The 13,991-nt window shown below is 32.1% G+C and overlaps 1 protein-coding gene across 1 annotated transcript; it reads right to left on the reverse strand.

The window, feature by feature from the left end:
- Positions 1–5,942: 5,942 nt before the first annotated feature.
- On the reverse strand, positions 5,943–6,966 carry LOC122300693 (ethylene-response factor C3-like). Its single transcript, XM_043111524.1, has one exon. The coding sequence runs from the start codon at positions 6,858–6,860 to the stop codon at positions 6,204–6,206; it is 657 nt and encodes a 218-aa protein (XP_042967458.1). The 5' UTR covers positions 6,861–6,966; the 3' UTR covers positions 5,943–6,203.
- Positions 6,967–13,991: the final 7,025 nt, after the last annotated feature.

A 13,991-nucleotide genomic window follows, 5' to 3' on the forward strand; every position in this document is an offset into this window, starting at 1 on the left:
GGGCTATGAAATTTTTATCTTTAAATACTTAGAAAAGAATTGTATATTATCTATTGAGATAAGATGAGACGGGAATTGATGGGATCAAATTTTACAAAGATTAGACTATTTTTCGTTGTGCCACGAGAAATATTCGTCCGGATTAAAATCTGTTTACATTCGACCTGCTTTGGGTCCTAACCGATATTTCGATTTGAAATATAAATGGATAATGTTGATGTATATGTGATACGTACTCTAGAATGGATCGCAAAGTGTACAGAAAATTATTGGGGTTACGTTAAACGTTCAAGATTTAATTATACCCTCCGAATAAAGGCCCAATTAGTGTCTGATCCTCCTTTCACATCTAAGCATTCATCTTATTCCTGGCACAGATTATCTTCTTTATACGAATTTTAATCCCATTTAAATCGGGCAGTGACAACGGGACCCGATCATATGCAGCCTCTTTAACGTGTTTGAGGGCAGAATATGCTGCTCTTTCTCAATGACTTTAAAAGACAACCAAAAATGTCGGCTTAGTGCTAAAGCTGTTGGGTTTTATGGAGCCCAATTTTAATTGTGGGCAACTGGCGGCTAAAGATTCATACCCTTTTTTATGAATTTTTATAGAGACTAAGACCCAAAGAATAGAGGCTTGGGCCTAATATCTCTAAGCCAGATAAATTAATGTACAAATTTCATAAAAACCCTCTATAGAAAAAGTGAATTTCATTGTGAAAAAATACTAGCTAGGATTGTTATACAAGTGAATTTATGTCGAGCATCTACCTTCATGGACTCCCTTATGTCTCTCACAAAAGCTTTGGGTAGATTATGGTTCGGTGCGACCGTGCGGGTAATTAACTTGTGACTATGATAGGTAGGGACAATTCAATGAAAGTTGAGGTTTAAAGAGAAAAGATTTAAAAGAGTACGAAAAAATAATTGTATATAAAATATTTATTTAAATTATTGATGTATCTTTTACAATCAATAATATTTCTAATTCATTTATTTAATCAATTATGCGTGCAGTTCTATTAGTTTCACTTTCAAAAACTTTTTCCTTAGAAATAATTAGGGATGTAAAACATCATCAAACTGTTCGATTCTCTTTTTAATTCGGTCTATTTTTAATTTTGTTTTGCTTTTTAACTTTTCCATTCGAACACCATCATGAGCCATTCAATCGTATTGTTGGGACACGGTCAAAGAATTGCATCAACCAAAACATATACTTTAGTTTATTTTATATGCAAAATATTATATATGATATATTAACAATATATACATAATGGAAAATTTTAGTATGATTCTCAAATATGCCAACTCGTATTTTTTATTCCTTTTTTACTTTTTTTTCTTAATAAATAAAAAAGTGATTATTAATGAACTTGAATTTTCTTTTTTCTTAATAGTTAAGAATGTGATGACATGATATGAATGTATATTAGTGAACTCTGTAGTATTTAAATATTAAAATGAGATGACATAATATAAAAATAAGACGAGAGGATCTTACAATCCAAACATGACCCAAATTTAAATATAAAAAATCCGGGCTCGGATTGGTATTTGGGCGACAAGAACTTTGAATTAGAATATAAAATTTGTCTAATTCAACCTGAAATGAGGTTTTTGCTTAAACTTTTTTGACGTTTGGAGCCCAAAGATAAAGCCCATAATTTAAGCCGAGAATCTAAAGTCCACATTGAATTATCCTAAAAACCCAACAAAATTAGCAAACGGGTCGGACTGAATTAAGTTTGAAAAACGTGCGATAGCCCAACCAAACGAAACCGATTGCACCCCTAAAAGTAATTATTAGCATTGTTCCTAATTATTCTTTAAACAATGCGTATACTAAAAATATATACACAACTTTTAAATTTATTGAACCTAAGACTAAAATTGTTAATTACGTGAAAATATCGTGTATTTTTTTTTTTAAATAAGTGGGATCCAATATTGAAAAATAGATTTTTTTTATGTAAATCTTAAATTTATCTATTTTTAAAAAAATATAAATATACAAGACTTACACATATTAAATTGTACAAATCATTTCTCTAAATGAAACGATAGAATCGCATAGCAATGTGCAAGCAAAATTGACAGAGTACTTATTATTATTAATTAGAGAGATTTAATTACTAAGAGACGTTTTTCTTTTGTTAATAACTTAATGCTATTTATAAGGTTTTTTTTTTTTTAAAAAAAGTTATTTTTATACACTTTTTATATATTTTATTAATATAATTAACTGTATTGATTTTTTAAAATATTTAATCAATTACTTTAATAAAAAAATATATAAAAAATTACATAAAAATAACAACACGTAATATTTTTATTTCTATCACCTGGGGCGGCTTGGAAGACCCTTTTATTTTATAATAAATCGTGATCTTTTGAGGGGCCTAGATGAGTAGGGGCGGTAGGCGGCATTTCGCACCGTAGGTTTGTGTCCGTGGATGATGACAGTATATTATATTTGTGATTATAAGATTTGTTAAGAATATAATATGTTCCTTAATTAATTCTTCTCTCGGCTAAACGTGACCAAATTCACTTAACTATTACCTAATTAAGCCTTTAATTAACGGAATAGTACTACATATACTTATCATTTTATTTATATTTTTACTTACAAGATTTATTTTATTGTTTTTCTTTTAAAATTTTAATTTCATAATTTTCAATATATTAATAACTATATCCAGAAAAATAAATTTTTTTATTAATTTTTTAAGTATATTTAACATTTTCCTAATTATCAATGATCTCTTTCCATCTGTACTTACAGCGAGCGGAGAGAACAACATCCTCCAACTGATTAGTTTGAAACTTGACTAGTGCTGGGACTTTGACCTTGAATTTCAATTCAATTCATTCAGCACAATAAAGAATCACGTGACAAATTTGCATTGGAGGGTTATATAATAATATTTTATTTATTAGGTTTTGGTAAGAAAAATGATGTATTATTTTTAATATTAAACTATTCCAAATCTGAAAAGAATCGACATTCTTGTCTGTCTTTGGACATAGTTAATTTAATTTGTTGCTGTACAAAGACATTATGTGTGACAAAAATTTATCATGATCATCTCTACGTACTTGCCATATTCAATGTTTGTTTTCATTATAAATTAAGATCAACTATCAATGGGGTAATTGACTTTGTTTAGATTGAGACCACCGACGCATACATGGTTAACCAAAAAAAAAACATCCTTCCCGCTACTTAATTAATAATCTCTTTTATCTCTACCTGATCGAATCTTACGCCATAGCTTATGTAACTGAGATTTGACTGTCCTTGCAGCGCACTCTCCAAAACGCACACGTGACATATTTAAATTATAAAAAAAATTAAATCGATATGTCGGTATGGTGACATATCATAATGAGTAATCGATAACTTGCCGATTTATTAAAAATAAAAAAATTATAAAAACATATATTAAAATAAAAAAGGATGTGTTTAAAAATATAAAAAAGAAGAAGAATTAAATTCTATGTTTTTTTCCTTTTTTTTTTTTTTATTTCTCTCGATATTACACCTAATTTGTCATTTATATCAAGTTTTGAGTAAAAGAAATTAAAGAACTCTCTAGGTTTTGAGCACATGAGGATGAATATATGCATACCTACCTACCGCGCGCCACGGCCGGCCCACGCAGTCGTCTAGCAGATTTAATAAGATTTAAGAGTGGCTTCGAGGAAGTTACCGATGGATTGAATGGATCGAAGTGCAAGACTAGACTGGTCATGTAAATAGTAGAAGTTTGCATTCTATAGAAGATAAAGGAAAAGGAGAATTTGAATACGTCATTAGTGAGATTAAATTAATAATATATAAAATAAAAAAATAATGCAAGAGTACCCCACGTACGTACGTACGTAATCAAGATAATCTATTAAATTTATATATTCAATGAATAATTAGTCATGTATGGCAGTTGTACTGGTCCGATTGACCAACAATATCATATAATATAACTTTAATATTTATAAGAGGCCATGATCATGATCATGATCATCTCGATCTGCACCATGCAGTAGTAGTTTTTCATCCTTCTTTTAATGCATGCTTTCATGGCCCGCCACTTGTTTTTTCTTCTTTGATTTTGGTCATCTTGCGTTTCATGATCTCCCTTTCATTTTAGGGCTTTATCCCTAGCTAGCTAGCTAGCTAGCTTGCCAACCGCATATATATATACAGTCTTCCACATTAAATACTGCCAATCATATGAAATGTCCCAGCCCACAGTATATAATAATCTATGCAGATATATAAAGGACGTTCCTGTTATAAATTAATGGATTCTTTAACATCATCATCATCACCCCCGGCTCCTTTTTGTCTCCTTTCGTTGCACCAAAATAACATTTAAAATAATTTAAAATTAAAATTATTTATCAGATTTTTTTATCAACTCAGATATATATCCTAACTTATTTACATTCAAATATATCTTAATAGAATCTATAAATATTATTATTTACATATCAACTCAGATTATTTAAAATCACCTCAATATTAAAAAGCAATCCTAGATTTCCTACTTCTGTTCTTCATAATATCACTAACTTGTGAAAAATTCAAGTCCTGTCCAAATTCCTATTTTGGAAAGATAAATTAAGATCATTACAGTCGAAACTCAATAGAATCATTATAATGTAAAACTCTATTCATCATGATCCATCAATCCTATACTCGTTGTTTCTTGATAGGATAACCATATATGAATCTAAGAATTAATTTCATGCATGAATCTATGTAAGAATGAAACTGACAAGTTGGGAAGCGATTTATACTTGTCATGCATATAATATAATTAGGGTTCTTCGTAATCATGAAAGCTTGTTACATGGACTAAAATCAACGCCACCGGAATCAAATCGATTCTACATATTCAAACCGGTTTCCTCGAGTCCCCATTCGATGCTTGCTTCAATTAGAAAAGTTCTTTACACATAAAAAAAATTCTACTAACACAAAATATGGTAGGCAACAAATTTTACTGTTGCTTGAACAATAAGGTCGTGTTTGGTTATTAGAGTGAATTCAATTTATTTCAAATCAAATATTGATAAGATTTATTAATTCTTTAACTTTTAATAAAAAAAAATTACTCTTATTAACATATTTTATATATTTAAAAATATATCTCAATTTATTTAATTACATTCAAACACATTTTAATAAAACCGGCCATAAAAATGTACTATCATTTATAAATTATTTAAAATTATCTTAACATCTAAACTTAAATATTTTGATAACTTTCCATATTTAGTTTTGTGAAGCTGGGCACACTCAATTATATTAAAAAATAGTCTTTGTTTTTTTAACCGATCTCTGGTACCACGCTGGTTGATTTAAGCCAACAGATAAACCTTGGTTTTTGTACTTTCGTTTATGTCTTTCGTAGTTACCAAGGTATACTATATATGTAGAGTCTGCTGCCGTAAATAGTATGGCCCCCACCATCACTCAAGGTGATTTTTTAATAATATGAAATCCTTCTCTATTAAAAAAAAAAAAAAAATGTTAAACCTTAAGTGGGTCGGCGTGAGAAAACTCGATTCCCTTGACTTGGTCTTCGGAACTTTGTTAAAAACCAAAAAAATAAAAAATAAAAATCAATTAAACCAGGGATGCATGCATGCATGCATGAATTCATATGAGATCGATGCAAGCGCTACGTTTTCAACACCTGGATGCGACCACTTTGTGTAAAATAAGATTGGTACAGATAATAATAGGCAAAATGACTACTACTAGGATATTTGATGGGGTTAGAAAGTGAACGTATAAAGCACTTATCATCGTCGGTAGACCTGATCGTCCCTATCCGTTCGCTGGCACAGGTGTGCTAGCTCGTCTCTTGTCTCGCTCGGCCATATTAGTTGACTTTAAGTCCTCTCAGTTTATCAGGTCTGACAAGTTACAACAAACTTCCAGCTTATCGATCTAATCTTTACAAAACCCAAAAACCAAAAAAAAAAAAAAACGATCATATATTGATACAAATCTCCAAGCTAGCATGATCGACCAATATCATTCCTATCATTTCAATGAAGTCTTGGAAGAATAACGAAAAAAGAAATTAAAAATTAAAAGAACACAATTATGATTTGATATTGATAAGCCCAGAAGTGATTGATATTTGTATATTGATTCACCGAGGCCTGGCTAGCTAGCACTCTCAGATCGATGAAGTTAAGAGTTCTTCCAAGTAATCTGGCCCCAAATCCTCCAACACGACCACATTCTCGATCCCAACATCTCTCTGTTTGCTTTTCTTGCTTACGGTTTTCCTTCTCATGGAGTGCTTCCTCTTAAGAGCCACCACAGGCGAACACCCATCTTCGGAGGATCCATAATTCATGTCCCTGAGCGAGTCCCTGACTCTTTCGACGGGAAAATTGAGTATAGCCGAGGAACCTCGCATGGCAAAAGCTGCTTGATCATAAGCCAAAGCCGCTGCCTCGGCACTGTCGAATGTTCCTAACCATACCCTTATCCCATGCCTCGTGGAATCCCTTATCTCCGCCGCGAATTTCCCCCACGGCCTCCTCCGGACGCCTCTATAGGACTTCTCCTTCTTGGGATTCTCCTCGGCTTCAGAGCTCACCTCTTCCTCCTTAACCCGGTTCGAGCATGTTTCCGATACTTCTTCTTGGTAATTGGCCTTAGAAAGCAAGCCAAAAAGTAACATTTCTTCCGAGTCATTTTCATTGAAAGGAAGAGAGTAATCGGGATGGTCGAAATTTAGGCCGTCCCAATAGAGAGATTCCGGTGACTCGAAGGAAGATTCCGATGAGAAATCGGAACTTGGGGAGTGGAAGAATGACGACTCCATGTGAATGATTGTGTTGTGGAACAGAGTTTTTTGGTTGTTTGGTTTGAAAGTGCTGTATGGGTATTAGCTTTTACTCAATAGGCCATGCTGTAGCTAGAAGTTTGAAGCCTCGCACGCTCGTATATATACCCGACTGGGGAAGCAAAGAGGATGTGGTGGCTTTCTTTAATTGCTTGATTTTTTAATTATTTGTTTTATTTTTAATCGTATTATTATTATTATTATTATTGTTATTGTTATTATTATTATTATTTATATTGTTTGCTACCTAGCTAGGTGTGACAGTAGCTTGGAAAATTGCACACATGGGTCAAATGAAGCATGGTGGGCGGGTCAGTAGGGCTACATGCAGTGACCTCAGCTTGTGATCTCAACTTTCGTCGTTTAGGCTAAGGGAATGTGACTCTTGTGTACGTGTCATACTCGTGAGCAATGTTGATTTCTTGGTCAGATCATGCGGGCAACTGGACGGGTCGTTGAATATCTGTTGGAATCGTAATGAGTAACATTAATTACAAAAAAAAAAAAAGAGCTCAATGCTTGCACTTCGTATTTTGTTAATCTTGAAATTAATTTCCACAGAAAGAATGATTATTATTAAATTTATCTGTCATCAAATTTCACTGTAAAAACAGAAATATTTAGGTTTGTTTTTTTTTTTTAAGAAAAATCTGATTTCTAAGGTTGAAAGACATACAAACATGCAGGATCGAAGTGCATGGGATCCAAATCCAATCGTGTGTTGCTGGCAACTCAAGGCGCAATTAACTTTCCATCTATTAACACGCCGACGATAATGACATGCTATTAAGATGCACATAATTTTCTTCGATAATTGTTTATTAATGATGTGACATAAATGTAAAAAATCAAGAGCTTTCCATCAAAATTAGACATTGATGATTTGAATGGTCCAGATACAGGCCACCCCTGCTCAAGCATACGAAATCTGTGGAAGTCTTTAAAACAATGAGGATTTTTTTTTTTTGGTTTTGGTTTTTGGTTTTTGATTTTTTTTTAAAAGGTTTAATCCAAGTTTGAAAAGTCTTCCAAAAATAATGGGTGCTGTATTGTCTGGGAGTGGCCATTCGTCTCTGCACGAGTCCATCCATGTGTGAGCATCTTTGAACTTCAAGAGCTTGATCGTTACGTAGCTTCCGGGAAAGACGCATTTTGGGGGGATATTCTTTTACCACGTGTCTTTCTGTTAAGCATAGGACAAAGAAGCTTCTATCAAGTTGGAATATTTGGCATATTATTATTGATTTTCGATTTTAGTTTGCTCTCATACTTGGAAGCCTGAAAAATAATATCAATTTCAATATTGTCTGACACCACACGCCTATTTTGGGAAGGACAATTTTCTGTCATTTCTCTTGAAAGGAGACAACCTTTGAAGCCCCTTAATTTGCATTAAGTGCAAAGCCGCTTATCATTTAGTTTTGACAATTCACACCCCTAATTTACGTTTGACATTGATTCATCGTACGTCCTGTTTCCTAAGTAAAAAGAAATTTATGAATTAATATTTATGTCTTTATATTTAAAATTAAAATTAATATTATTTTTAATAAAATTTATTTTATAACCAATCATATTAAATAAATATACGTATTAATATATAAAATCGCTTTTAACTAGATGGATGACCAATCAAAACACACCATAAAAGACACACAGCATTCACGGTGTGTTTTGATATGAATTCCCATGATTCTAATTAGTTAATACCAAACCATGGCTATAATTGATAAATATTATATATAGGCTATGTATAATTTTTTAGAAGTATTACAGTAATAAAAAGATATCATAAAAGTAACCCACAAACTTATATACTTTTATATAATATATTAGATTTATTTTATTTATAGAATTAATTTTGTGAGATGTATTATTTCCAAAGCATTTGCTTTGTCACCAACTACACATGTAATGTTACACATTGAATTCAGGGCTTTCTTTTATAGAAACAATAAAAGGAAAGTGCATAAATCCGACCACTCATTTGTGTTCCAACTTTAATAGATGTGAGTAAGATTAATAATTGAGATTTTTTACATATAATTATGAAGTGCATAATTTATAATTACTTTGAAAAAAAATGAGAATTACTCTTAAAAAATTAACTTTTTTCATGTAAATCACATATTTTATTCTTTTTTTTAAAACGATTACACGATAGTTATACAATTCACGATTGCAAATATTTTTTTTCTTAATAATTAGTTGCATCCATTTTCTTTTGCAATAGTCCACCCTAAAGGGGTCTAAAATTGAGATATATACAATGCAAAGTCCAAAAATCCAAACCCATCACCATATATTATTTTTGACTAAATGGTTAGGCAAACCATGATGCTTACAGATTCAGGGTACATGGTCCATTTTTGGATTTATCACATTTCACTTGGTTACCATATATGATCATATGTTATATGTGCATACCCCACTCCCCGGTGCCCATTCTACCTAACTATTCTAATAATTATGTTCATCCTCAGCCCACCGTGTTGCATGCGCTTTTTGATTCCCCTAGCTAGCTAGCTGCTGGATTTATGGGCAAGTCTTTTTCTTTCAGTTCGCGTCATTTATCCATCTTAGCACTATCATTTTTTTTTTCCTTATGGGATACTTTTCTTTTTCCATTTTTGATCTGATCAAATTTAGGGCTAAATGGTTTAAAATTCTCAAGTACTATTAACATATTTTATATTTATCATAATTTACATATGAAAAAAATCTATTCATCATTCTAATTTGTATCATCTATCATCATCTTATGACACGGTATTAGATAATAGGTTCACAAGTGAAATATAATAAATAATATCTAATCATCTAATGACACATCATAAGATGATGAGAGGATAATGAGAATTAAGATGATGAGTAGTATTACTCTTTATGCATACTCTGATTTGATGAGTTTGGGTTGTAGCTTTTATTTGCAATGCGGCAACCCACTGTCTCAGTTCAGATGAGATGAGAGAATATAAGATGAGATGAGATGATATAATATGTTTTGTTGAAAGTTAAATAAAATATTGTTATAATATAATTTTTTTAATATTAATTTTATTTTAGAATTTAAAAAAGTTGAATTGTTTATTATAATTTATATAATAATTTATAAAAATTGTAATGATTAAATGAGATAAGATGAGATGTGATAATTTATTATTTGGTAACCAAACCAGCCAAAAATATTAGAATAGTATTATATGTACTTATAATTTTAAGTATAACATTATACATCGAGTGAAAAAATATTTATTTTATCAATTTTTTAATTTGAATTTTTAATTTTAAAGTTTATAATCTTCAGCATATCTCAATAACTGATACTTCAACACATAATATTATTGCATAAATACAAGTTGTGAGTATATATAATATTTTCTTAAATATTAATCACTAATCTAAACGTGGATGTTTATAGAATCTTTGTCTTATTTGAACATCGTTGCCCAATATTCTTAACCGATGGTAAAAAATAAAAAACGAAAATGAAGAGGGAATGAATAATTAAGAAGGTAGCAAGGATATTAGTGGGGAAGAGGTAACTAGTGAAAGTTTCTTGCAGCTAGTTCAAATTAGTGAAATGCAGCACAAATCACTTTACTGTAACTTCTAATTATAGTATTATAGTGTCTTTTTTAAACTGTATCTAAACTATTTCAAGTGACTTTCCTTCGTGAAAAATGAGTGGAGGTCAAGTCATTGGCTTCATATCTCTTTTTTCTTTTTTTGTTTCTTTTTTATTTTTAATTTCCTGTATTGTATTTGTTAATATATGAGAATAAATATTAATACCTCCCACTCTATTGAATATTGTATCACGTAACTATTAATAATATTTATAATATGCTTGCTAAGCAGCTAGTTAGTGACTCGGAACATATGCATGCTTTTTTAAGGGGTTCAGCATCTTCTCTATTGCAGATGTAATCGGTACATGAATCTGCATATATGTCTCATCAAACCGATCGAGGATATCAATTAAGTCCATAAAAAAGCTTATCAAGTGAGACAAAATTATTGATTCTCGACACGTTAATTCATCTCCGTAAAATCTTAAATTGTTGGTGCTTTTCAATGAAGTCAAGCTCCACTGTTCATAAATAATTAGTTGTTAGGCGACATGGGTCCCCGTGAATTTCAGTCTAAATGAACACACTCGGTACTTATTTTTCTTAAACTTTCTTCAGTTCACATTTTGTTTAATATATATGCACAATGATGGGTTCTTCATGCGCATAGGCTGCAGCATCTGGCAGCCATGGCTAGGCTCAATGTACCTATGATTCAGTGATCAAGGGCGCGAGCTTATCCATTAAAATTAGATCTCATCCTTAACAAGTCACTTTTCTTAAAGAAAACAACGACAATTTGTTCCCAGTCAAGCATCACATGATTCAACGATTAAAACCAAAAAATGTGTACATTGTATGTGAATAATAGTACTTGCCGTTGTCTTCTAAGGCAAAATCCTAATACCTAGCGGTCTGCAGAGATTAAAAATCATCATTCATGCACAGAATATGCTCAGGCGATCGATTGTGTTTGTTCTCAAAATACCATTCGAGATAACTGTTCCTCGAGTACTACAAATGATGACCAGTATTTCAATGAGATTTATAATATGTAATATGTTGTTTTAAAATAATGGTTAAAAAGCATTCCTACGCCATCCATCTAGAACATCTATTAAATTACTTGATTCATCTAGGCCATCACTTATGAAAGTATGAACTTTATCAAAAGCGAAGTTTAGTCCACCAAAAGCATAATGCTAATCAAACCTATTCTTTGTGGTCAAATGTATCTTTTTCTCATTTGAAGTAAGATGTTTCGGTGCCCACAAATAATAAAAAAATTAAAAATTAAAAAAAAAAAAGAAGAGCAAAAGAAAAAAAGAAAAAAATGTAAAGATACATACTTTAGTTCAGTACCAGCTATGGCATGAAATTCTCTCTCACAGAGAGAGAGAGAGAGAGGTGCTACCAGCTTGTCTTAGGTACATAAGTGTTGAAGTGTTACATCTCATATTGAAAGCATGGAATTAAAAAGGAAATAAGAAAGATTTAAAATAGATAGAAAGTCAGAAGAGAATAGTTAGTTAGTTCAGTTTATTCTGTTATTATATTGTTGATGTATTATAAATATGACTCAAGTATGATGTAAAGATTTTTAAGTCATTCAATTCCGTTGTTTACCAAGTTCACTTGCCTCCTTTGTAGTTTGATACTTTGCCCTCACCAAGTTCAGATTCAAGACTTCATATGATTCTCGACATGGTATCATATTGAAACTTAAAACCTTCTACAACATAAATCGATTAATGTCTCAAATTCTACCTTGTGAAATTCTGCTATGGAATTCTCGCATCGATTATCTGCAAGTTTTCCTACATTTTCTTGAACAAATTCTTGAAAATGTGTTATGGCGATCCTCCTTTTGTCAATCCCTCTCCTGTTAATCCTCCTCCTATTATCTTTCTCCATTTATTTTTTTTTTCCATTTAATCATCCTCCCATCAATCCTTCAGATGATTTCTCAATTCCATATTATCTACATCTAAACGACAATCTTGGTGCTTTGTTAGTATCAGAAATCTTCAGTGGGGAGAACTATGTTGCAAGGATTCATTTGATAGTCATTGCATTGATAGTCAAGAATAAGGTACAATTTATAGATGGTTCAATTGTTCCTCCCTTTACTGATCAACTCGTTAAACACACAATATGGTTAAGAGTAAATAATCTAGTTCTTTCTTGGTTGATGAATTCTATTTCAAAAGAAATACGAAATAGCTTGTTGTTTATGGTATATGTTGTCGATCTTTGGAATGAGCTTAAAGCCAAATATCTCAAGAGTGATGAACCAGGGGTTTTCCAAATGATTCTTATGCGTCTATTAGAAGCCAATTGATGCTAATGGTTCCATTATCAAGCATGTCTAAGGTTTTCTCTCTACTGCTTCAAGAAAAAAGTTAGAGGCAACTTACAAATTCTAGTACATATACTAAGACGGATGCTTTGATGGCAAAGCAATTCAATCAGCAAAATTACCAGCCGAAATCTTTCAAGGATAAACCAAAGAAGTCTACCATGCTTTGTACTCATTGTGGCTATAATGGTTACAAAGTGGACAAATCTTTCTAACTTCATGGTTATTCCCCTAGCTGGAATGGACCAAAGGGAAAAAGAAATGTGGCTTCTACTCGTGCTACCATTACAACTCCAGAGGTCTACAATCAAAATAGTAATGAGCAACAAAAGTTTTGTTTCACTCCAGAGGAATTTAACAAACTAATGGCACTTACAAATTCAGCACAGCCCAATTCTTCCAACTAGAATAATCTACAATTAGCTGTTAACCTTGTCATCACTAAGGGTGGGCCCGCACCACCCATGCCAGGGGACCCCGTCTTGCATGGAATACCCCAAGCAGGGGCGGGGGGAGGGCGGGCCCCGCCCCCCCCACTCAATATTTATATTTATAAATATATATTTCTATTTTATAATTTATATATATATATTACAATTTGTCAAACTTGTTCACAAGAGTATGATATTTGTTCACAAAATTGCACATGGCATGGGCACCCTAAGCCAACCTCATATAGAACTCTAATGCCATATAATAGTCTTATGTGAGCAATGTGGGACTTATTACTCTTGTGAACAAGTTTAACAAATTTAAAATTTAATAACATAATTTTTATGTTATCAATTTTTAAATTATTGTTATATATATAAATTTTAATTTACGATTTAATTATATAATAATTTGAGTCTAAAAAAATATTTTTAGACCCAATAGGGCATTAGCGTTCTTGAAGTGGGAGGAAGGCGAGGTGCATAGGATGTTTGCCTCGTCCCCTCAACATTGCCCCCGCCTCCCAAGGGCGGGGTGCGTGGGGGAAATACCACCCCCCGCATATGCGGGGGCGGGATCTGGGGAAGAGGTGCTCCCACCCCCATATATGCAAGTAGCACCCTAGTCACCACCTTCACTTTTCTGGTAAAGTGCGACCTACACCTAAACCAATTTTATTTTCATATAATTCTGTTACTTTTAAGTTAGATTCCAATTTATACTGGATTCTTGACACAGGTGCAATAG

This window comes from Carya illinoinensis, chromosome 2, assembly GCF_018687715.1.
Source record: "Carya illinoinensis cultivar Pawnee chromosome 2, C.illinoinensisPawnee_v1, whole genome shotgun sequence".
Classification (NCBI taxonomy): domain Eukaryota; kingdom Viridiplantae; phylum Streptophyta; class Magnoliopsida; order Fagales; family Juglandaceae; genus Carya; species Carya illinoinensis.

Excerpts from the sequence above, each read along its gene's own strand:
- LOC122300693 (XM_043111524.1), bottom strand. The coding sequence starts at position 6,860 with ATGGAGTCGTCATTCTTCCACTCCCCAAGTTCCGATTTCTCATCGGAA.